A 25,701-nucleotide genomic window follows, 5' to 3' on the forward strand; every position below is an offset into this window, starting at 1 on the left:
TCATACTGAAGAATTTCTTTATTAAAACTTGGGTAACACATACAGCTAGTACAAAGTTGAAAACATGAAAAAAAAAAAAAAAAAAAAAAGATTTTTGGTCCATAATTAAAACAGCTCACATCTGCACCTTCCATACACCCAGGACACTGTCTTTCAACCTTAAGATTACAATGTGTGTGCGTTTGCAGAACTGACGCTTCATCTAAACATGTGAACTAAAAGGGAATTTTCTACTTTGTATTTTTTTGTAATTTCTCTTATAGATTCATAAAAAAAAAAAAGGAATCCAAAACTAAATTTAATATGCAGAGCTCTACCACCGCATCCTAGACTCTATCACAGGATATTACTCACACGATTGATCTTAAATTTATACTGGACATGTTCCCTGCCCCCCCTCCCAAACTTACCAGCCTGCACCCCTCACATAACAGCTAGTCCCCCAGTAAACCCAAGGCTGAGGAACCACTGCAGACACACACGCAAGGACAGGACATAAACCGAACTACTGACCTACTCTCCCATTCCCTCGTCTGTCACAATCAGGTGTGTAAAAGTGGCGTACAAGATAAAAACCACATGGAGAGGAGAAAGGGGGGTGCAGGAGATTCAAAACATTGTGGGTAAGGAACAGGATGGATTCCACAGAGGGAAAGTAGTGTGTGAGACTAACAGGATATTAATGAGAGTTGAACCAGCTGTATTTACAAGCTGAAGGTCCCACCCACTCCCCAGCCCCAGCGCTCAGGGTTACAGCCTGAAATGGGACAGCCCTCCCCCTGTCTCCCAGCGTCTCTGCCCGCCTCTATGTGTTCCTGATGCCCAGAGCTTGCTCCAGCTCCTGCCTCCTCTGCTGGACCTAGAGAGGAGAGAGAGAAGGGAGGGTGAAGGGTAGCGCATAGCAAGCTCCATAGCAATAGAGGCGAGGAGGAGAGCGAGGGTTCACAAGTGAAGTGGGTTAGGGGGAGAAGCAATTATCCAAAACACAAGATCGGAATTCTAAGGCAAGACTAAGTTAAATCAAGCAGCAGACAAACACCGTCTAGTTGTGCCTTCCTTCCTCGGGTTAGTAATTAGGAACTGTATCAGACAGTTTCAAAGACGGATCTGTAAAGCCAGCAGTACATGCTGGTATTTACATGCAAGTTTGATGGATTGACACACGAGCTTCATTTTTTGGCTTATTATCCAGCCACTTAATGCAAGACAGGAGTCTTTGAAACTCTTCTGCTCTGTAGTCAGTGCGTCAATCCAGGAGAAGTTTAGCAAGTAAGTCGTCACACAGATGCGAGGCTGGCTGGGTTGTGATTCTAGGTACCTTGGAGTAGAAGTATCTGCAGACGGCCTCCTGAGCCCAGGGCTGGAAGTAGAACTCAGCCCGACGTTCCTCCTCGGGATTCCCCACGACGTCAGTCATGGTCTGTGGACAGGACAGCAAGGGGTTACCCCGTTAACCCTTTAAGGTACAGGGGACATGCTTAATAAAACAATGCTAACTTTATTTTTGCAATGAGGTGCACAAAACAGGTTGGATCTGGTCCCCCACATGGTCAGTTTCCTCCGATACGCGAGTCTCTCTCAGGTGTGTTTTAAGAAGAAACCGTTCGAACAGCAAGCGCTCAATTCCTCGTGTACCTTCAGGGGTTTAGGTACTAAATTACTGTTTTCTTTGAAAAATAATACAGCTTGTGTTCCAATTTATGTAATCTGATACATTCTATATCAATATTTTGTCACAAAAAAAGTATTTAAATCCTTTTGTTTTGGCTACAAACTGCTGCGTCCTATTTTGTGGACAGTCGAGTTAGGCGTGCCTGTAATCAGAGCAGTGAAATTTCACACCCGGCTATGAAGCTCAACACAGAGGAAAATTGAGCTTTAGCATCACTGTGGGGAGGAAAACAACTAGAAATGGGTTATTTTTTGGCTTCAGTTTCTTATTTTATATTGAGGGGTCATGAAAGCATCTGAAGGGCTGTATTTGCAGAATTAACAGCTGCATTTAGACGACTTCTGCGGGTAACAAAATTAGATCACAACAATACAGTTCAAAAGGAAAATTAACACAACAGGTAGATGCCAGATACAAATGCTCCAAAAAATTTACAAAAGTAGCCTGTTCTTAAATGAATGAATGGCACTTGATGGGTTAATCACGACACAGCAAGGGAGTTAACCCAAAATGTAATCTTATCCTGGATACAAGCGTAGCAAGTTTTAGAAAGAAAGGATTATTCAATAAATCCCTTTGAAATGTCTATTTTTCATACGAAATGCAGCATTTCATAGACTTGAGGGTTTCCTATAAAAGAATAAATCATCATCCCTGGATCTGCTGCACCTAATTAGAAAAGCCAAGCTACAAAAAAACAGTATGCAGTATTTAATTTAACTTTCCAGTAACTTCAAATAAAAGCAATAAACAGGGTGTGCGTCTGTATCTGTATCTGTGTCCATTCTCAGCTGTGTGTCTATAGCAATGCACAGCGCGTGTGCCTGTGTGTCTGTCTGTGTGCGTGCATGCATGCTGCTCACCTTGAGATCTCGGCACTGGGACTGCAGCCAGTCGTTGATGAATCCCTGAGGGTCTCGGGCAAAGCTCAGCATGAACTCCCTCTGTGTTTTCAGCTGGTTGATGGTCTCTATTGTCTCGTGGATCTGGGGAGCAGATAAAGCAGAGCTGGCTGGGTGGGTGAGGGCTTCAAACTGGCCAGCATGTTATCAGAACAGAGACACACTCACAGCACTGGCAAGGCTTCCATACTGCCACTGTACACTATCGGAGGTGAAGTCGCTGATAGTGGAATTGATTTTAAAACAGGAATTGACCTCAACTCTGCTCCCCACTAGAAAGTGCCAGCCTCCACTCTGGCAGACTGCAGCCCGGTTGTGAATAGCCTTCACTGTTCTGGAAAGCCAGGCTCAAGTTCAGCTGGCCTGTTCATTTTCACAGCCTACCAACCACATGCAAGAGCCAGATGAATTGCACCGACTCATTCAACCCAAAACAAGCAAGCAAATTCCTCCAGGGCCTTGAGTGGTAAACAGCGAAGAATGCACTTACTAAAGGGGAAGCAACCACTATAGAAAAAGTTCCCAAGACCCGTTCCTCTATCCCGCCCCGCTGTGTCCAGACCGGTGCAGGCTGGACTCACCTTGTTGTCCAGCGCTGCGATCTCCTGCTGGCTGGCAGTGGACAGCAGGAACGAGTTCATCTGAGTCTTCAGAGTGTCGTCCACCTCCACATCGATATCGTAGCAGGCTGTCTTCTTCTGGTCATTGGGGTCAACACTGAGGGGAGAGAGAGAGAGAGAGAGAGAGAGAGAGAGAGAGAGAGAGAGAGAGAGGAGAGAGTCACACAGAGCGGGGCGAATCCACACCTACTTGTTTCCATGATAAATTACTGTAATAATGCAAAATGTCGACTTTATATATATTTATTTTTAAGCCTAAAATCGTAAGATCTTGGAAATACTTGCAGATAGACAAATGGCAAATGACAAATCGTTTTTAATTTCACATCATCTGCCTGACATTTACAATGCTCTGCGGACCCCACAAAAATACATGGACGATACATTTTGGCCTGCTTTGGGTAAAGACTCCCCAATTTGTGGTACAGACTCCCCTATTTCTCTCTGCTATCCCGCATGGTTCCTTGACACTCCCTAATGAACTGGTACCATCACTGTCCCTCTACACAGCTCTGCAGGCAGGCTGGCTTGTTAAAGAAGGCGTGAGATTCAATCTTTAATTGGAGGCTGTATAACCTGCTCTATTAATAGCTGGAAGAGCAAACTAAATTAGACTCTGCTACTCTTGCATGCGTGGCCTGGATCGCTGGCAATGAGGCTCCAAGGTAAACCACGTCAGAGAGAGAGAAAGAGTCCAGATAAAAGGCATAGGGAGGCAGACCTTCATCACAATATAGATCCTGTATTGCACAATGAATCACACCCCTAATTAAGACCAGCAGTTATTCCACCTGGCATTTGCCAGATCTCTAAGCAAGGCCAGTCCGTCACTAAGTGGAGAGCGAGGAACCCAACACAAATGGGATTCTTGGCTGTGCACAGGAGGTGATGACATCACTGCTGCCAGTCACCTGATCACATGGTTGATGATGATTGGCTCCGGAGGCATGAGGAGGGCGTGCAGCCGCTGGGGGATCTCGGAGAACTTCATCCTCTGGGTCTCGAAAATCTGAAAACAAACAAAAAAAAAAATCACAAGCGTGCGTTAGCTTTTAAAACGAGCAGGGAGGGAAGAGAGCACCAGGGTTATGTCTCTAAACTATCAATTCCTTCGAAAGGAATTGGAGAATTGATTTTAAAAAGGGGAATTGACCCCAACCCTGCTGACCACTGACACTCACAGACTGTTGAAATGCAGTTACTCCTTTGAATTTCGAGTACCAGCGCCCCCTACCTGCTGGAGGTACTTGTCGCAGTTGATGAACTCCCTCTCGTGGGGGTCCTGCAGTTTGTGTGTTTTCACGTACTGCCACAGGGCCTGGATGATGACGGGCCGGGTCTGCGTGTGGATTCCCAACATGCGAGCCAGTCGGGGGTCCAGCTTGAACTGGGGGGGCTACCGAGACACAAAGAGGGGGTTACTGTATAGCTCTGGCCAAAGGTTTGGGCTTTGTTCCAGCAACCACAAAAATGATATCGCAAAAGATAATGAAAATAGGGGAACAGGATCACATATTATACCAAAACGCAATCCCGAAGGTCCTTAGGAAGCTAGGGGTCTATGATCAGACTGGTGAGTTAGAGTTTACCATGTATAGCATGACAGCATGAAAGGGTCCACAGTTTGAACGTACTTTTACATACATCCCTGAGAGTTTGAAAATGTGCAGCCAGTTTCACAAGGACTTACAAATACACAAGCTGCATCTGATCTGGTCCCTACTCCTACTGCTTTTTGGCCATGTTCTCCAGGTCTCTGAAATCCTAATTAGACCTCTGGACACCAATGGAAGTTGGACCAGCAAAATCTCCACCCCCTGATGTGGAGAGCTAAAGCAAGCATCTCTGCTGCCACCTTGAGGCAGCATCTGGAACTGCTGTGACGTAACAGTACAGCATGCTGCAGAAACACACTCCCTGCGTACTGAGGAGGCTGCACACCTGGTAGTCAAGCATCAGCAGCACAGTGCACCGCACACCCACGTCTCCCGGTCTCTTCACCTGAAATCCATCCGTCTCCTGAGTCGTGGCAGTCCTGTGCCACTGGAAAAATGAACAATACAGTAAAACACAGCTTGGCTTCAAATTCCCAATTCCCTTTCCAACAACATCATTGATCAAAACTGCAATTAGCAGTACTCTGTTAAAATGAGCTTGAATTTCAATTGAAGTCACTTTGAGTTTGTCAATTACACTGGCTTCCGAAGCATCTGAACAATCACAACAATTATGATGTCTCTTTGAAGGAATTGATTTTAAAAAGGAATTGACCCCAACCCCCCCCCCACCACTCCCCACCACTCCCCAAAAAAACACCCCAAAACGCACCTCGACCAGATGGTTGTCTGGCCCGTACAGATCCTTGTCCAGCTCGATCACCAGAGACTTGAAGAAGGAGGAGAATTTCCGCTTCTGCTTGGTGGCATCGTACTTCGATATGGCCGTCTGCAACACAAACCACGAGAGAACGAGAGTTATCCACTCTCCCCAATCCGGATTAGAAATCAGTTCTTTGCCAGGAGTTTTATCTTGTGCACTGCCAGCTTGATACATATAGTTCATTTACTTTCATAAATAAAACATGATTTATAATAACAAGCTCAGGTGTGTCTTATTAAACTCCTAGTAAAACCAGGAAAGGATCAAACTGCTATGCAACGGGAGTCTTATTTATTTCCCTCTCTATTTCTCACTGTGGGTGACAGAACTGCTCAGCTGCACAGTCCTGTTGCCCATCCAAAGTGCTCACAAGATGAACCATAAGAGAGACAGGGTCTGCCTAGAAGCCACGAGAAAAGGGTGCAGTAACACTCACATCCTCCAGGAGGCGCCCCTCCACACGTAGCTCCCAGGAGGCCACCGTCCCCTCCCCGTCCTCAGCGTCAGCCTTCGCGGGGTTAAACGTGTTCGAGATGAAGATCCGCAGCTTTCTCTTTTGCTAAAAAAAAAAAAAGATTAGCAGGTCTTCTTAAAGTTTGAAATCAGAGGTATCAGAATTCAGGCAAGCAAACTCTCCAAACAGCAATACCACAACACAGAGTTAAAACAGTTCACATCAATGGTGCTGCAGTGTGTTTTCCCCCCCACTCACTGACTGTAATAAAACAGATGGAAGTACAGGCTTCTCTTTCCAAAACTGGAAACGAATGCTATTGCCAGGCATGTAGATAACAGCCAAGATATTAACTGCATCCCATGTGCTGCAGAACAACATCAATTTGTAATCCCACAGCTCTCCCCTGCTATATGAAACAAGCTGATTCGAGGGCGATTTCGAAACGTGACTCCAGCTGCAGGCTTAAACAGCACCCCTACCTTGATGGGGCGTTTGAGGGCCTCCTGGATGTCCAGTCTCTTGCGCATGATGGTTTGGTCCAGCTTCCTCTCGAAGGCAAGGAGATCCATGTAGGCCTGGGATTCTGGGACTAGCTCTCTGATCTGTGGGGTCAGAGGCACCGAGTCATGAGCACTGCCTTCCAACAGGACAGGATCACAGTGGGGTACAAGACCATGTGGAAATCAGACTCCTACTGCATAGCAGTTTCACCCATTCCAGGTTTTACCACCAGCTTGATTAGCCACAGTGCGTATAGGTAACAAGCTCAGGTGTGTCTTATTAAACTCACAGTAAAACCAGGAATGGATCAAACTGCTGTGGAATGGGAGTCTTGTTTCCATCCCTGGATTTATATAGTGCCAAGTACCAACTAGAATTTGATGTTTACATGCTCTTGGCTTGTTTGAAATGTAGGTTTTGCCTTTTCACAGAATGGTCTTTTTTTACTACAGGTTTATTTGTAATCAATAGGAAGCTGCCAACCCCCGCATCATGATGTATGTCATGTTATCGGTCTGCCTCAAAGGCACTTCGCTATACATATGATAACACACAAGCACACATCTCTCACCCTCTGAGGTAGAACTTTATCAGCCATCTTCTTCTTCTTTGCACTGTAAAAAAAACAAAAAAAGAGAGTTACCATGGTGACCTAAAACACACAACCGTTCCACAGAAACAAAACTGGGGTTAGGGTCAATTTCTGTTTTTCAATTCCAATAAACATTTCGTTTTTAAAATCAATTCCTTCGAAGGCCATTAGAGCCATAATTAAATCGCTGTGATTGTTCAACTGCTTTCATTTGAAGCCAATTTCATTGAAAAGCAAACGCTGACTTCAACTGAAGGAATGTGTTGCCACTGCGAGAAGCTCATTTTAACAGAATAATGCGGATTGTAATTTTGATCAATGACGTGTTGGAATTGATTAAAAGGGAATGGGAATTGATTTTAAAAATAAATTAGAATTGAAAAACAGGAACTAACCCCCAACCCTGAAACTGTGGCAACTCCACAATCATTAAAAAAAATGATGGTAAAATAATATCCCTACTTGCAATTGTTTAAGGACTCCAGGTTTAAAACATTCAATTTAAAAAATAAATCATGGGTTGCTTTATGTCCCCTGGTTAAACCTTTGCTTCTTCAGGAATCGCATTACTTAACATTGCCAAAAACTAGCCCTCCGCCAAAAACTCAAACAACAGCCCCTGTACTTCTACAGGACCCAAACAGCGCCCCCTTACAGCATGCTGCAGTACTGCACCTGCAAACTGAACCCGACTACACCACAACACCTGTACTGAAGAAACAGCACCCCCTTACAGCATGCTGCAGTACTGCACCTGCAAACTGAACCCTACTATACCGCTAAACCTGTACTAAAGAAACAGTGCCCCCTTACAGCATGCTGCAGTACTGCACCTGCAAACTGAACCCTACTACACCACTAAACCTGTACTGAAGAAACAGCACCCCCTTACTGTTGGTTGCGGTTCTGCGCTGCCTGCTGTACTTGCTGGAGCTGCTGTGGAGCTGGTCTCTTCCGGGACTGATCCATCACTGGCATTCCGGGCCGGGACACGGGACTGGCTCCATAGCCAGGGGGGCCCATGGAAGGGCCCTGGGGGGTCATCCTGCTGCCAGGGGGCATCCCAGGACGCTAGGGAGGGAGGGGGCAAAGATTAGTATTCAACAGGTGTGTCAGGAGGGATGGCAATAAGACTCTTACTGCATAGCGGTTTGTGTCCAGCACCAATGTTTATATGTCACATGGTATTACTACATAATGAATATCAAAAACCTTACACGGTATAAACACCAAGGCCAGCGTCTCACAGGATTTCAGATAGCGCTTCAACAATATTAGCTTTGCGTCTGGAAAACCACTGCTAAGAATTCGGAAATGTAGAGAATTCATCACGCCAGAACACGATTTAATAGCCCTCCAGGAGTGAATAACAAACACAACACACTTGAAATCAAATACCCGATTCATATGCCATTTACATTAGAGCCCTGATCATCTGATGATGCGATCCAGTACAGAGTACCTGAGCCACGCACGCTTTAGACTCAGAGAAAGCAGATTGCTCCAATTGCTTTATTCTCAATATCTCCCTATACCAGCTGACCACACTCAATTAGCATTCATTACAGCCTGATTAACGAATCAGCCACACCTGGCATTGCTGGAAAGCAGAGCTACTTCATCAACCATAATGCAGTGGAGGGGGGGAGTCGACAGCAACGTTACCCCTATAATTAAACACAGATTACAGGAGCATGCTTCACTGTCCAAATACCACCCCGCCTGAGACAGACTGACAGACTCACCCAGCCGTGCGCCAAGAACTCAAACAGCCTGCTTCTCGTTTCCGATTGCATCACAGTGTCATGCACAGAGTAACCAGCCCAGCCACCCTCCCCCAGTCAACACAGCATCCCTTCCAGCCCGTAGCTGAAGGCTACACTCCTCCAGCACCGTACACCCCTTCTGCAGCTGCATTGCTCCTGCGCAGAACGAGAGAGAGGCTGCTTCACTACGCCCCCTCCCACACACACACACAGGCGCGGAGAGCTCTGGTACTCGCCACAGAATACAGGGACAGCAGTCTCTTTGCATGTAGCAAAATAAACCATTTCGAGGGATCCAGAGAGTGGAGAAAAACTCAGAGCGCGAGAGAGAGGAGAGAGGAGAGGAGAGAGGGGGCTGGCAACTGCCTGTCACTGGTGCCTTTGTTTAATTATACACACACTGCGCTTTTTAATGTGGTGGGGGTAAATATATATATAATTACACGGAGATGCTAGTCGGGGAAAACAGAAGCATTCAGAATACAAGACCAGATGTTAAAAGGCTGCTTTGTTTCAGATGGTGAAGTTACACAATAACCCTCCTCCTACCTCCCTAGCTGTGCCTTGCACACATTCCATATACCACTAGCTAGTTAACCCTGGGCTGGCCTGTGCAATTGATCCACGGAAGAGGAAGGGCTGTTGAGGGTGGTTTTGTCCTCTGTAGCTCTCACGCGCTGCTGGGAAGGAACACATTGTTCCTCAGATGAAGGACCTTGGGAACACACAATGCACAGAGCTCTTGTTTTCACAGGCTCTTCACAATTTCCAAAGGAGATATTCCGCTTTGACTTCTGAAGGGATTTTATTGAGGGAGAGAGACGTGCTGAAAGGACTTGGAAGGTCAGCTAGGCTCCATTCTCCTTGGATGATGAATAATCTGAATAATTCAAAGCGCTTTCAAGGATAGAAAGCTATGCCTGGGCTTTTGGACCAGCTTCCCAGTGTTTTGATATATCAAGGTAAAGTGGGTTTGAAAACAGAAGAGGCTGTTACAGGCTTTGGTAACCATGGTAACCACACTCACTTATTTCTATTTAAATCTATGAATGTGTTTGTGATGTCACTACATGGTTAATGATGTCACGATCTGCTATTCCTGTCTATTTAAACCTTCAGGCATGGGGGTAGTGAGTATTTATCCATTTATTTTCCTTTATTCCTCTGTATTGTACATGATATAATTTTGTTTTTTATCTCTATATATATATATATAGAGATAAAAAAGGGCAGCAGTGTGGAGTAGTGGTTAGGGCTCTGGACTCTTGACCGGAGGGTCATGGGTTCAATCCCCGGTGGTGACACTGCTGTTGTACCCTTGAGCAAGGTACTTTACCTAGATTGCTCCAGTAAAAACCCAACTGTACAAATGGGTAATTGTATGTAAAAATAATGTGATATCTTGTAACAATTGTAAGTCGCCCTGGATAAGGGCGTCAGCTAAGAAATAAATAATAATAATAATAATAATATATATCTGACTAAAATATAAAATAACTCCCTCTCTATAATGCACATATGGGATTCCCACTCTTAAATTACTACATCAAATTACTATTGTAACATTTTGCAATGCAGATGTATCTGTTTCATCCAAGCCCCTTTGTAAAGGTGGCAAGCTCCTAACGCTGCCCCTGTCTCAGAATGCAAAGCACTACAGGATCTAACTCTTAGCAACGGGCTTGCATTCCTACTACAATGTTTTGACCCACCGCAGAGTTTAATCGCAAGTGACTAAGCAGCCACATTAACATTGTAAAATATTCCAGACTACGAGGCAGGCAGCTGCAGGGAGTCCCAGGGAAATAGGACAGCATCACTGGGTGTCTCAATGCTCTCTCTGCCTGCTGTCCGTCACCGTTAATTAAAGCAGGCTGAGCATCGCAAAACATGACGTCACAGCTAGTGAAGCCCCCCCTTGTGTTTCATTTGAATCCCATCTGGATCAGTTACCACCAACGTGATCCTAGCGAGAGCATCATTCTCTATGCATTGTATTTTATATGGGGGGGAGGGGGGTGTTTACAAAAATAATGCAAACTTTTATGAAAAGCTATCCGTTACCCCACACAATAGCTTACAGCTGGAATTACTCTACGCGGTGTAATTAATGTTGTTAGATTGATGCTACATTCTATTTTCTTCTAAATATTATAATATAACGGTCTCCCCGCCCCGATTGCATTTTGCAACGTCCCGGTGCAAAACGAATGCACGTAACTGTGGCGAGAGATGTATTGTCTATCTAAAATTCAACGGTCATTACGCTTTACGTTTTGATTTCCCCGACTCGATTACCCTGCGCTGCTCTCGTTCCCAGATTCAGTAAACCTGATCAAACCCCTCATTCTCCTCCCTCATCTCTCTTTGTTTCCCCGGCGGAGCCGCCTTCTTACCGGGTACCCAGGCCCCGCCATCGGGGAGCGATAAAGGGGGTTCTGAGCCCCCGGCGCGGGCCCCATCCTGCCGGTGGGAGTCCCCGGTCCCATCCCTAGCGCCGGTCCCGGTCCTTGCGGCCCCGATCCAGGTCCAACACCACTCCCGCCCGTCACCGCCGCCTGGAACCCACCGCGACCCGCCATCTTCTTACTGCCGGAGAGCAAGCGGCCGAACTGGATCTCGCGAGAGAAATCCCGCGAGAGTCTCGCCGACGGTTTCCATAGATACTCCATTGCTGCGCCGCCGGAATCCATCTTGGCCGTAGAAAGCAACAGCAAAGTGAGGCGTCACAGCGACACTTCGGGACGTTTTTAAAAGTTGCACCGCCGTCCCACATCAACCACGGTACGTTTGAGAATGTGTCTGACGGGACGAGAGTTTATATTCTGCGATAGTGTTGGCGCCTCTGCACTCTGCGTTATCAGAAAGCGAGGTTTGCTAACAGTCAGAGGTTGTTTACATTATTTCCACGGTAGTTTGAACTCCCTTCACCTTGAACGTGCATGGCAGTGTATCACTCTGGATTAATAATTAGGCATACCAGTACACAGTTAGGTCGTTCTTCCACTTAATTAGTCATGCCAGTAATTATAATTAGAAATGACAGAGATGTGTTATTCAGGAAAGGGGATCACGTTTGGTGTTACACATTCTGTTTTTCCCTCGTTATACACAATAATTTATTCCTCAGCTATACACCTACGTTATTTTACTGACTGAAACTGTTAGTTTATGTATGTGGTGTTTTGGGACTGTACTTAGACATTTCTGCCGGTAGGTGGCACCATTGCTGCAAAAACTAAACTAAACTAAGAGACTGCTTTATCCCCAGACTGCAGAGCATACACTGTTTTGGACGCAGTAACTTTGCGGTTACTGTGATGCATAATAATATATTATTAAGTAATTGGTGGGAAAAGACAGGTAACCAGAAATATCAACCATTTATTTGATCGCTGTGATAATTTTACGATGAACTGTGTGCAGTCTAGCGCTAGGAGATGTGAGTGTAAGAAGCCGAGTCGGAAATAAATTCTCTGAATATATTAAGCGAGATCCCAGTCCTGCTTCGGGTATGACATTCATGCAAAGAGCTATGAATCTGTCAAATGTGGGAGCTTTTTAAGGTCTGAGATGTGACCGGGGAGTACGTAGTTTGGATTACAGATATGTCTGCTACTTCTAGTGCTGTCAAATCTATCTCTGAAAAGACGTTCTAATAATAATATATTGGAAAATTGAACTGCGATTGCGTGTGTGGTTGCTAATGGCGTGCAGGTTAGTTTTGCTTGCAATAATTAACTCGGCTTTATTATTCAGCAGGCGCTATTTAGATCAACAACATAGAAGCCACCGTCTATTTGAAGGACTCGTCCACAAGGGGAGGAATTGATGAAACTATTAAAAAAAGCAATTGAGCTAATATGCAAGAGGCGCGTTTTTCCGCCCAGCGCAACACTAATAAACATGAAAACTCTATACTTCCAATTAAAAGGGAAGCTATCAAAATAGGTTGTTATTATCGCCCCCAGAAGGGAAGCGATCGGCATGATGGACGGTATTGCATTATTCAGAATCCGGTACCGAGAACTGCGATAACACGGGTGGGAATCAGACAGTAGTGTTGTGAAAAGAGAGCGGATTTTTTGATTTCCTCTGAGATTTTATCCTTTTAATTTTATTGTTTAATAATTAACTTTAAACACTCAAGCATAAAATCATAACCGATAAAAGAAGAAAAAAAGCGAACTCCAATTGCTTGCTTGTTGTGTTTTTATATTAAACAATGTATCGTTTATTTAATTCCCTTTGTATTTTTCTATTATTATTATTTATTTCTTAGCAGACGCCCTTATCCAGGGCGACTTACAATTGTTACAAGATATCATATTATACATTATATCACATTATTTTACATACAATTACCCATTTATACAGTTGGGTTTTTACTGGAGCAATCTAGGTAAAGTACCTTGCTCAAGGGTACAACAGCAGTGTCCCCCACTGGGGATTGAACCCACAACCCTCCGGTCAAGAGTCCAGAGCCCTAACCACTACTCCACACTGCTATTTATTTATTTATTTAGTTTGCTTTGCAGGCGCCACTGCAATCGTGTTTTTTTTCCTTCCCCTAGACCTGCTCCTAGCGTGCAGTCCATACTCTTGTCAGTTTCTCGAAGTTCCCTGAAGGCGGACTAGTTTTTAGATTCGACGTGGTTTGTGCCAATAATCATTCGTCCTAGTAATATACTTGAGTCGCACCTGCCAGTGCGCTTGCGCCGAGCTGCATCCACGCAAACGCCAAGACACATTAATCTGAAGGGACGAAACTCCCCCAGCCAACATTAATCAAATGTCTTGCGTGTGAGACTGGAGAGAGGAGGCGACCGCTAGGACGCACTTTGCAGAACGACGTGTTTGCCCGACGCTGTCTCTAGTGCTTCCTCGCGTGCTGCAGCACGTCACTCCGAGGACACAGTGTGGACTGTGTCAGCCCCGTTAAGAGCCATTGTCCCCATTTGAGGACAGTCTACTTCTGTAATTTATCGGTACATTTTAAACTGGCATCTATCTGTCCTTGCGTCTTTACATAGCTGGCCCCTTTATTCTCACGTGTTTTTGTACAGATTGCATTAAATCGAATCCAACACCGGCGTGGAGTTAAATGGAGCCTTATGAAAAAAAGGCTTCCTTGTAATTGAAAAAAACTTCCTTGTAACTGCAGTATACTGTATCTCCTTGCCAGCAGCAGTCATTGCAAACCTTATTGCATTCTTTTCCTGTACAGTTAAACATAATGGAATTGAATTAAAAGGGTCCTAGAGGACCACAGATCCGAGCAGGTTAGCTAACGCGGTCTCGGTCTCTGGCTGTAATCGGATTGCGTTCTTGCATTACGGAATGTAAAAACAGGCATGTTACAATCGATACGTCGGTCTAGAATGGTCCGAAACCACCTGACCGCAGTCCTGGGTAACGATGTCTTTTCAATTCAGAACATATTTGATTAACTACATAATATTTGAACTCTTTGATCTCTATTTGAACAACTACATAATAATCATTTGGCTTTCGATTCCTGGTAAATCTGCACAGTGCTTTTCCCATGGCTACACTATGCATTTTACATCATTTACCATCCTTTCATTTAATGTGCTATTACCATACCTCTCTGGGCTCTGCAATGCTTAATTATGCTTTCACTGTGTTTAGTTACATTTTTTTTAACTTTTGCTGCGTTTCATCTTTCCAGTTTGGTGAAGCCAATGCATCCTGTAGGCACCACACTCTAAATTCACTTTCTTCTTGTTTATGATCCTAATTTTTTTTTTGTATATTTTTGTTACACTTGGACCCCTGTATGGCGTCCTAGACTGACTATCAGGGTCTCAACACTTTTAAGTTTCAAGATTTTGAGATAAGGTGGATGGATCACACGTTCTGCTCTCAGTCTCCCACATCATAGCTGATCTGTGCTGTGGAATCTTTAATGAGAGGCAGTACAGTCAGAAAGATCTCGTGTGACAGGGGAGAGAGGCAGATCTAGCCTCTCCAGCCCTCCTCTCCAAGAGCTTCGATTAACTGTGTTTAAGAGTTTTCGGTGTGCTGGAGTAACCGGGAGGAGTGTGTCGAAAAGGGTGTAAAAAGGTGGAGAACTAAAATCTTAACCCTTTACATCCGACAAACTCCTGTCTAGAATCCCAGGCAAAGTTCTTTATACTATATTAGTTAAATCAGCTGGCTCTCAGATCCCCAGTACTGAGCTTTCTATTCTGCATTGAATTGGCTGGCTCTCAGATCCCCAGTACAGCACTGAGTTCTCTATACTAGACTGTATTGAATTAGCTGGCTCTCAGATCCCCAGTACACTACCAATTTCTCTAACTAGACTGTTGAATTTGCTGGCTCTCAGATCCACAGTATTGGTCTATATAGCTCCATTCACTAACCCTTTCACATATTTGATTAAAAGGGCAGGTATTTTTTAGACATTGCGTTGTAGCTGTAAATCAGTCCCTGTATTAAGTGGACATTCACCAGCGAAGTAGTTTGTAGTTCTTGATGTCACCATTAACCTTTCTTTCCATTAGCAGAACACTGCAATCGATGGGAGCGCCCACGCAACAGAGTACTCTCATTTTATAAAGAACCATAAAGAAATAAGAGCAGTTAACTGCCTAATCTCTGAAATGGAGAAAGGGATAGCAGCTAACCCCAGTGCAGCACCCCATCACTGCCAAGTCTCTGTAGCAACTAACCCCAGTGCAGCACCCCATCACTGCCCAGTCTCTGTAGCAGCTAACCCCAGTGCAGCACCCCATCACTGCCCAGTCTCTGTCGCAGCTAACCCCAGTGCAGCACCCCATCACTGCCCAGTCTCTGTAGCAGCTTACCCCAGTGCAGCACCCCATCACTGCCCAGTCTCTGTAGCAGCTAACCCCAGTGCAGCACCCCATCACTGCCAATATCCCTTACTGGTTCATGGCATGAAAAAGAGGATAGATATCATTCAGCGGTAATACACAACCTGTCCTTGGTAATAATGAATCACTTTAACGGGCAGTTTGAGTGAAATGCTTTTAGTGTAAAATTAAAAACATGCCGGTGATTTGTGATGAAAGTTGCATTCCTCTAATGGTGTTATGTAACAGGGATGTGCAGTTCAAGTCTCTGACTGACTGCAGGGACAGTGTGGGCTGTGCAGAGAAGGGGGCTGTCACCTCAGTGCCACATTCACCCTTTTATGAGTACAGCCCCAGCGCTGTAGAGGCAGTTCCGGATAGGGGCAGGGGGTAGTTTTGTGTATATCAGCAGTCCACATGTAAATGGCTTGGCTACAGAGTGTGGTATTATTGCCCTGCACGGGGTGAGTGGATGTTTCTGTTCTTTTTACCTGCTCTCGGAGTCTCTATTTTCTTCCACCCCACTCTGGTCATTTTTCCTGTGTAGCTTTGTTTATGGACTTATTACCAGACCTTCCTGGTTATCAAAGGTGGTGGCAGCTCACACTGTACCAGGTTCACATACCCATACAAAATCCAGTGAGTCTGTAGTTTAGACTGCTGCACCTGCTCCTGGACTGTAACCAGTGGGGAGCATTGGTTTATTACATAATGCATGAATTATATAATGCAAGAATTATATAATGTATGAATCAGATGAGACATTCAACAAGAGATGGGGGTTCCAGTGCAGTGCAGTCAGCTCTGGGTTTGTGTTTCTAACAACAGCGGCTGCTCTGCTTTACTGGGAGAGGTGGGGAGGTGAGGGAAGGCTGCCCCCTCAGAGAGTTGTAGCGTTTGGAGCAGTTTGCTTTCCTCCCACCATCTCAGTCTTCAGCTGCACTTTTTAGTATTTTAACATTTCATTTGAGTACTTTTAGACACCGTTTAAGCCCCCGGACCTCCAAGCAGTGCATGATGTTTGATTAATAAATAAGAGTTACTGCGTAGGGGTATAAAACACAAGAGCTGCTGAACTTTTTCACTTTTGAGCTCTTTGAATGTCCCCCAGCTTGGGGGGGGGGAGAAGAAGTTGCAAGAAAAGTAAAGCTCCCAGTTTAAAGTCTTACTTTCAGGTAACTCCATGGGGTACAAGAAGTTGCACTGCCAAGACTTAAACAAAACAAACCATATAGCCCATGCATGTAATTAAACAGCAGAGCATAGATAGGGAAGTTAACATGGTGCAGTCATACAGGCAGTGACTGACGTGGTTCTGCTTGCACTATCGATGTGATTTACACACAGCAGTGGGGTCAAAGCATGTCATTGTATGGGTTGTGCGTGGAAATCAATAGGGGAAGCAGCTGATTGGTTAACGGTAGGAAAAAGGGTGTCTGAGAATTTCCACTCCGACAAACTGGAAGTAAGGATAGCAAACTAGGAGCTTTTGAATAACCTCAGGTTTATGGTCAGTCCTTTTATTATTTGCAAGAATATGTTGAGACTATCAGGCGATATGTTGAAGGTTTTTTCGATTTGTAAAAAAAAAAAAAAAAAGCTGTCATATAATATAATACAATATACAGTTATAATAATAATGATACTATTAATACTCATAATCATCATCATCATCATAATAATAATAAGTACATTTGTTTGTTACATTTCCTTCTACATTGGCGGTAAGTTTGTGCTTCAGAAGATGAAGAGGTACAGATATAGACAGACAGACGGAACTCGAAGCTTGAGCCGGGAGCAGCAGAATTGTTTGGAAGGAGAGCGAACCTGCTTTCGAACCCAGGACTCAGACCGAAGGAGATGGTTTTGCCCCTTGCCTCTGCTTCGGCAATCCTGCATCTGTGTACTGCAAGTGTGTGACAGCTGGGCCTGTGTAGGGTTGGCAGCTGATCCCTGTTGATTTCTACAGAGGGTCTCATTCTACTGTTGTTGAATCTGATATTCCTGCAGCTCGCGGCAAGTAAAAGAGGTCTTGGAGTTACCACCCAAGAGAATGCGACCCACACAGACATGCATACTCGTATACACACACACTCCAGCATAGACACACACAACCTTCCCTACTCGACTCAATATCGACAAGCCTTCATGCATATACATACAGAGAGACATATTAAGATGCAAGCTATAGTGAAATTCAAATCTTAACCTAAATAGCTGCCAATTCTGCATGTGTACTGCAGGACGCCAAAACGTCCTACAGCGGCAAAATGAATGCTGTCTAATTTTACATGTTTATTGTTTAGTTATTCTACCAGTTTTTAAAAACTCATTTAGATAACTACCTCTTTCAGTTTACTAGAACAGGGGTGCATGCAGACAGCTCCTGCATTCATTCATTCCAGATAAAAAGAGACTTGCTGTGTATGGACTGTAATGCACACACACACAGAATTGCACCAGCACAGACACATACAGTACATACACAGAACAACACACTAACATTATGGACAGATCCATACTTAAACAGCTGATCATGCTCACTGCTATATCAAAGCTATTCCTGAAGAAGGCTGTACAGATAGAATATGATTTTCAGTGCAGAAGGAAGCTATATGCACACTGGTCCAACAGTCACCCACTTATTCACAAGCACACCCACACACACGCACACATACCCACAGAGACACCTCATAGTGCACAGAAAGAAACAGACAGTTATACAGAAACACACAATGATATACTGATCCGTGCATGCACACATAGAGACATACATGCATACACAAACAAGCTCACACACACACACACACACACACACACTCTCACTCGCTGGCCCACACCCATTTCAAATTGGTTCTACCTCTGCTACTGCCCAGCTGTAACCCTGGAGTTACTGGAGAGAAATACAACTGCTGTCTGTGTTGTGTTTTTTTTTTCCATAAGAACTGACACAGATACATGCCTAAAGAAATCCACTGCAAATTCCCAATACCAAAGTCAGGCTGCAGTGCCACAGAAAGGAACATCCTGGTAATGAGGGGAGCATCATTACCTGCTAAGAAACTTGTATACAAGGAATAGAGACCAGCAGCACTTCTAACCAGTTTCATAAGCAAGACAATTGCATTACTACTGCTCCTGGGTCAAGGTGTTTCTAATGAAGCGGCCACAGCCCATCTGAGATTAGAAAAGAAAAAATATAGAAACTGGAGCCGGGGCAAACGCACAAATTGAGTTACACGTTTCCCGGCTTGTGTTCGTTTTTTTTTTTTTTCTTTCATTCTTTTAAATGTATTTAAAAGTTGGTAGAGTGTTTTGATCAGTCCCTCAAATGTATATATTTTCCTCTATATTCTGTAATAGTCCCTTAAATATTTCCAATCCGGGGGAAAGCCTTTCCCGTGTGTGTCCTCCTTTGTGTTGGATATGTGGTTGTTATGACTTTAGTAGTTTGGAAGGTGCCGCCTCCCTCGACTGCTCTGATTGGCTCAGCACGTGAAGTCTTCGAAGTTGCTCCGCCCAGGGTGATGAGGTGGGATGTTGCCGGGGTACGTGGACGGGGCTTGTAGGCTCTCGCATGGGACCTGTAGGGACACACACACATCGCCGAGTTTGTCAGGGACACAGACTGTGCAATGCAACTCGGTACAATCTCAATACAGTACAGGCTACAGTGCCGTTATAGCAGGGGCCAGATTTTATTATTTCTACTGAAACAATATTTTATATAAGTGAGACAGTGCAGATATGTCCCGATTTTATGAAACCCCACAGAAATGGCGAGGGTCAGTGAAGTTTGGAGCGCTTTAATGACTTCATTGAATAACATAATATAATATGATCGGATACATTTTCCAGATGTCTGTATCACATCAATATCGGTGTCTACTATAGATTATAAACCATCTAAAATCTTACCATGCTTTTGCCATGGATATACTGTGCATTTACTATTGACTCCTTACACAGCAATGTACAGCGAGTGTACAGCCGTGAAACATCCATAACTTCAAAACACTCAATCAGAAACCTAAAACCTATAAGGTCAAATTTATAAGAAACTTCAGTCCAGCAGACAAGTGTTTCAGCGAGTTAACCTTGAGAGCTATGTGTGAACAGCATTGTTTTTCAAGTGAGGTAGAGGTGTGAAAAAATATACGGATGGAAAAGGGTGGGGGAAACAAACCACGTTTGTGAATTATACACATTTCTAAACTTAATAAATCTGCTGACATACGGTTTGAGGGCTAGAAGTCTTTCTCGACGTCTTTGTTCTCAGTCTCAATGTTGCACTGCTGAGTGTTGAACAGATATGGACGTGAGTGATCAAAGTGTGGAAACAGGAGGTAGAGCTGTATCATCTAGAGCAGGGGTGTCCAATCACGATCCTGGAGGGCTGTTATTCCACTCCAGGCTTAACAGGTAATATGAGATAATGAACTACTTCAGGGTCTGGATGGAGGTTTAGAACAGGGTTGGAACAAAGACCGGGAGTGGAAGGGACAATTTTGACCACCCCTGATCTAGAGCAGTGGTCCTCAAAGCTGTGCCCACGTCCAAATCTGTACCCACGAGACCAGAGCGCTGTGCCCGAAACGGCAGCCGACTTTATACTGATATACTGCCAAGGAGTTCCTGCAGTGAAGGAGGATCACCGTGTGCTCACACTCTTCTATTGTGTCGTTTGATAAATCAGAATTTCAATGTGTTTTTATTTTACATGTCGGAGGAAGTACTGTATTTAAGAGAAAGAGCGCGAGAGAGAGAAAAAACGATCATTCCTCTCGGCGTTATGAGGGAAAACACAAATGTGCCAGAGGCTAAAAAAAAAAACTTTGAGGAACACTGCTGTGGAGCATCATCACGGGATTCAGGGCAGATAGTTACTGACGTGACGTTTCACATCGTCCAGGCTCAGCACCACTCCCTTGTCATTGTTGTTCCTCTTGTGCTGTTTCTGACACAGGGCCCGGCGCATCTTGTGCTTCACCACCTGGAGAGCAGAGAATAAAGAGAAGGAAATATAGAAAGTGTGTGCCGTGGTTTTGGAATCTGCCTTGCATTCATTAAAATCTAACGACCCAGGTTCTAAATTAATTACTGTGCGCGGCTGAGGAGACGGGGGATTGATTCAGAGAAAGTAAATCTCAGAATTCGGCTGATGCAGGTTGAAACGTGAATTGATTTTTCATACATCGCACTCGTTATGTAAACAGAGAGCTCCATTAGCATTGGTAGAGAGCTGTGGTGTTTTTCACTCGGAAGGAGAGCCGTAAATAAACCACTTGACCACTTCGGGGACTCGCCTGGGTTATTCAGCTCTCATCGTTCGTGGAATAACTACAGCTCTCCACAAACGTTCATGAAATGTCCTCTATTTGTACAGACATTGCCTCAAAATCACTGAGGGACCATTTACTTGTACCTGTGTGGAATCTGTTTTGTTGTTGAATACATCAATGCCCTTTATCTGCTTGGGATAGATTCAGCTTAAATCCACAATCAATTGCACTCCTTGCTTTTGACTTCTAAGCAGCCAGATCTCCAGAGGTGAAAGGCTGGAGTGACTAGTGATTATAGGACCCCCCCCCCCCCCCCCAGGCTCCTGTTGTAACGTTCATTAAATTACTTGTTGCCGGGAGACAGCACGTCCCAGGTAATTAGCCACCAGATGCCAGGATCTTGCCGCCCAGCTGATTTCAAACTAGGGAAAATAATTGCAGCTTATCGTTCACATCTTTATCATTCTCTCTGTTCATTGAGATCAGACCCAGGGGAACGGGATATCTGGGGGCCAGCAGACTTCCTGTGATTAGGCTGCAAGTTAAAGGGCACCTCTTCTGTACCCAGCCCACATGGAGTGCTCTGTTCTGTCCAGTACCCCTGTACTCTAGAGATGTCTCTCTCTGTTCTGGGGAGAAGCACGCCGACCACAGTTATTTTTCATGTGTTATGGGCTGATTATAAATCACATACAGTATGAGAAATCAACCAAACGCCGTTAAGGATTTGTCTAAATCCTAGTCAATATTAACTTCCAGCACAGTTCAAGAAGCCAGATCCAAACTGCACGAGATTACATCTAAGAGACACCCTACACGGGATGTACTAACTTTCTAGTATAGTTTTTCTGTAACACTTTATAGACGGGAAGATGTGTTGTGTAGCGGTTATGGCAAAGGGGACAGTGCCGTAAGACGATGGTGTTGTCTACTGTTGTCTCTCTGGCCTCTTACCTCATACAGGTAGTCGAAGAGCTCCAGGATAGTCAGGAGACTAGCTCCGATGAACAGCCCCATCTGCCCCCCGATATCTCCTGCAAAGGGGGTACAAGAGCAAGACAGGAGCCAAGATCAGCTCACAGAGCAATGCCACGCTTACTTCAACCCCCCTCACCCTCACTTCAGGACTGTTTTCACTGTTCATGACTGTGTTGTAGGGATCGTTTCTGATTTTTTAATTTATTATTTGTTCCATCCATCTCTCTCTTCCATGTTGATTTGCACTTATTAGCCGTCGTCGTCCCCGCTCCCCCCTCTAAATCTGAACCGATAATCCCCTTCTTTCTTGAGAAGCAGTATTGCACAGAGTGTGGAAATGGAAAGAGACTCCCTCTGTCTCCCTCTCTCGCTCTCCCTCTATCTTTCTGCCCAAGAAAGAAAGCATGAGGTGGGATCTAATGCCTGCGGACCAGGAGAAGACGCAGCGCCATGCCTTAAGGCCCGACCACAGGAAGTATTAGAGATGAACTAAGAAAGGGTTCATAATGGGAAACTCAATTTACCAGACATAAATTGTCTTTATATCCCATTTATAAACGTATATAAATATAGGCACAGGAGAGACGTCTTCTGAGACGCTCTCCCGGTGACCTTGAAGGTGTGACCGGCGCGCTCCCAGAATGATGGGTATTTGAGCTCTGCCTTTACTTCTGTAATAACTAGTTGCTACATTATTTTGTAAAAAGATAATAGATTTAATAATTTGTGTGTGTGACTCTTATATTGGAATATTGGAATCAATAATGGACAAAATTGAATTACTGTTTGGACATGAATCGTTATAATGTAATATCAGTTTCCTTACAAGTCAGATACGTTTATATCACACACACCCTCTCTCCTTGACTGCCACACTTATCTACATTCCCTTCCCGCCCCGGCTCTCGCCATCGGAGGTGATCTCTCTCGTTCATCGCTTTGCTCCCCAGCTTACCCAGCAGACCTGCTACCTCATAGGCTTTCTTCTGCTCGATGGTCTCGTAGTTCAGCGCCTCAAAGAAGATATCCAGAACCAGGATGTTCTCCCTGTCAACACATGCAAAACGGGAGAGGGAGAGGCAAGAGGGGAAAGTTAGGGGAAAGAAAAAAGGATGAGAGAGAGGGGGTATGGAGGGAAAAAGAATAAAGAAGTGAGAGAAAGAGAGGATAAGGGAAATAAATTTGATTGTACAGCATTCAATAAGTTTGCCTAATAGATCCTTGGTACAAATAGGATGATAGCAGAGTGTGCATAGTGTAGTTGCTTGAAACCCAACTGGAAACGCACCAAAGCGTCGGGTCTGATGTCTTCGTGAGAGGGATGAGGGACTAGCCAGACAGCCAGACTGCCTACTGGTTCCATGGGGACCCTGTCAACACTCCCTCTGTCATCCCTACATTGCTGCGCTAAGCGTGATCTATTCAAGGACAGCTTGTTGTTCAATTTCTCTGAGTAATAGCATCTGCAGGGCACAATAGCATGCTGTTTGACATTAGTGCTAAGTAGCTACTGTAGTGCTCATCTTTAAAAGGCAGGCTGACTGTGCTGGAAAGCTGAGTGTGTTAGACTAGTGCTCATTATTGTTAAGGTGCAGGGTAAGGATGGAGAAGGGCACTCACGCGATGTACTGCTCGGACTTGTTGTATTTCTTGGCCAGGTACCTAGCGGACGCTTTGCTGGGAATGCGTACGAAGGACAGCTCCTTGTTGTAGCGTGTCATATTGCACGGTGTCTCGCACACGCAATAGTCATTGTCCTTCTCCACCAGGAAATCTGCGGTGAGAAAAACAAAACAGCACACTGTTCACGATGGTGCTGCCCTTTGAAACGTTTCACCCGAAACTATTAAACACTCAGCAGAGCTGAATTTAGAAAGGCTAAAAGAAGCTTTTAATACATTCGATGGCAAACGTTTCAACGCCTTCAAAACCCAAAGCGTAGCAAAGTTTAATAAAGGATATTGAAAGCACAATCTTATGGTATACCACAGTACAATCTGTGCAAGTGTAGCAAAACGTACAGTAGTGAAAAAGTGGCGAAGCACAGAGAAGGATGGTAAAGCATGGGGAACCATTTGCAGTACATGAATGGAACAAAACAGGCATGCAAATTTAACTTGTACTTTATAAGGGGAAAGAGAGAAGAATGGAGGAATGGAGGCGGGACTTACCAAGGGCAGGATCAGCACATTCCTTATACTGCTCTGGTGTGCAGTATGGGGCATCTCCTGAGATAGAGAGAGTGAGACTGAGCGGAGTAAGGTCAGATCTTCATTACTTTGCATCTGCCGTTCGTAGATCTCTATTTGCCATGCTTACTAACTACTCCAGCAACAGCAATAAACCCGTCCTGACCTACCAGAATGGAAACCTATGTTCTGATCCAATGTTGTTGTTTTTTTTTTGAGCTTTTTGAGGTGAGCTGAGCTGGTGCTTACCTGGCATGTGCACCATGCGGCAGTTGCAGTTCTCCACCAGGTAGCGCGTCTCGCAATCGATGCGGCAGGCGGTGATGCTGTAGGTGTCGAAGAAGTCCGAGTCCATGGGCGTGGACTTGCAGTCTCCCCAGGGAGGGGGAAGGTAGACCAGCTGTGGAAACAATGTCAGTAATGTGAGTTATGTTGCTTCTCACATTGGCAACAAATTACTTCAATTGAAGTCCCTGTTAGTCAATGAAACTGGCTTCAAATGAAAGCCGTTGAAACAGTCGCAACAATGATGTCTCTAAAATATAAATTCCTTCGAAGGAATGGGAACTGGAATTGGAAATGGAATTGAACCGAAAAACAGGAACTGACCCAGACCCTGCTGGCAGTTCTCTGACGGATGGGTTATTTTCTCATATGAACGCCGCGGTTATTTAGCATCAGTAAAAATCTGCTATAGATAAAATTAATTAATAATTCATTCAAGTCAATAAACTGCGCATTCCGCTTCCTGCGGCAATTCAAAAGTGTTTTCTTTTATTGCAGCGATATATATATATATATATATATATATATATATATATATATATAAAAGAAAAACAATTCTCTTTCTCTACCAGGCTCTTGGGTGGGGAGGAAAGTGTTCTGGCTTTCCGCTTCATGATTCAAAACACAATCATCCAACCCTTTCATTGCTTATCCAATGCAGAGAGTGCTTTATGTACACAGGGTACAGCTGTGGAGGTCAGATTCCATTGAATTTGATCAGAGTCAGACAGGTAATTGGGTTACATCATGTACTGCCACTGAGTGCAGCGGGAACATCATTTATCTGAGAGGATTTATTCATGCAAAGAAAAAAAATTTAAGTGGCTACATCTCCTTTACAAAAGATCCCTGGGGGGGAGGGGTGGGGGGGGGGGGGTCTTGTGTGTCTTTTTAAATCCTCTTAATGTGTCCAAACAGACTCTCTTTACTATATGAATCCTGCCGGAGTGATTCACTGTATAGATCCGCTTCTCCCATTACTAATATACAATAGAAATACAGTAAAACACGGACAGTTAATAGCCTGCCATCCTCCCATCCTCCTTCCCAGTGGTGTAGTCCTGAATCTGAAGGTACCGGATCGCCTCTAAAATACTGATTTTCTTAAACGCTAATTATTATACGAATTCACATTGTATTGGTCTGCTGACCTTCTAGTAACACATGTGCTAGGTAATGCGTGTATCTCTTTTCCACACCCCGGTCATAGTCGCTGCACTGCTGCTGTCGTCTTTG

At 44.5% G+C, this 25,701-nt stretch overlaps 2 protein-coding genes and 1 long non-coding RNA gene across 9 annotated transcripts in view; 1 reads left to right on the top strand and 2 right to left on the bottom strand.

Moving 5' to 3' along the window:
- On the bottom strand, positions 1-11,687 carry LOC131720886 (SWI/SNF-related matrix-associated actin-dependent regulator of chromatin subfamily D member 1). Its single transcript, XM_059013281.1, has 13 exons — positions 11,286-11,687; positions 8,016-8,194; positions 7,103-7,145; positions 6,510-6,632; positions 6,010-6,132; positions 5,523-5,639; positions 5,136-5,237; positions 4,429-4,590; positions 4,106-4,203; positions 3,156-3,291; positions 2,536-2,658; positions 1,319-1,420; positions 1-859 (listed from the first exon to the last, which is right to left on the bottom strand). Exons 1-13 carry the CDS (start codon positions 11,580-11,582, stop codon positions 806-808), a joined length of 1,659 nt encoding a protein of 552 aa, XP_058869264.1. The 5' UTR covers positions 11,583-11,687; the 3' UTR covers positions 1-805.
- The window catches only part of LOC117967020 (uncharacterized), a 23,423-nt gene continuing 9,304 nt past the window's right edge, over positions 11,583-25,701 (top strand). Inside the window, exon 1 of the long non-coding RNA XR_004661836.2 lies at positions 11,583-11,673. This is a non-coding gene — a long non-coding RNA (uncharacterized LOC117967020). The remainder of the gene's footprint in view (positions 11,674-25,701) is intronic.
- LOC117401021 (acid-sensing ion channel 1) overlaps positions 18,653-25,701 on the bottom strand; it is a 60,967-nt gene continuing 53,918 nt past the window's right edge. For 4 of the 7 annotated variants that reach the window (XM_059013280.1, XM_059013279.1, XM_034914097.2 and 1 more), the window contains 7 exons: positions 24,430-24,580; positions 24,163-24,219; positions 23,612-23,765; positions 22,947-23,038; positions 21,968-22,047; positions 20,619-20,724; positions 18,653-19,315 (listed from right to left, as the gene is read on the bottom strand). In XM_059013280.1, coding sequence (XP_058869263.1) covers positions 19,167-19,315; positions 20,619-20,724; positions 21,968-22,047; positions 22,947-23,038; positions 23,612-23,765; positions 24,163-24,219; positions 24,430-24,580 — 789 coding nt within the window. In that variant the 3' untranslated portion in view covers positions 18,653-19,166. The remainder of the gene's footprint in view (positions 19,316-20,618; positions 20,725-21,967; positions 22,048-22,946; positions 23,039-23,611; positions 23,766-24,162; positions 24,220-24,429; positions 24,581-25,701) is intronic. The other 3 variants (XM_034001415.3, XM_034001412.3, XM_034914100.2) reach the window with 1 other exon arrangement.

This window comes from Acipenser ruthenus, chromosome 45, assembly GCF_902713425.1.
Source record: "Acipenser ruthenus chromosome 45, fAciRut3.2 maternal haplotype, whole genome shotgun sequence".
Taxonomy (NCBI): domain Eukaryota; kingdom Metazoa; phylum Chordata; class Actinopteri; order Acipenseriformes; family Acipenseridae; genus Acipenser; species Acipenser ruthenus.

Excerpts from the sequence above, each read along its gene's own strand:
- LOC131720886 (XM_059013281.1), bottom strand. The coding sequence starts at position 11,582 with ATGGATTCCGGCGGCGCAGCAATGGAGTATCTATGGAAACCGTCGGCG. Across the intron at positions 6,133-6,509 it reads CCCTCAAACGCCCCATCAAG|CAAAAGAGAAAGCTGCGGAT; the intron begins GTAGGGGTGCTG and ends TTTTTTTTTTAG. Across the intron at positions 4,204-4,428 it reads GCGACAAGTACCTCCAGCAG|ATTTTCGAGACCCAGAGGAT; the intron begins GTAGGGGGCGCT and ends GTTTGTTTTCAG.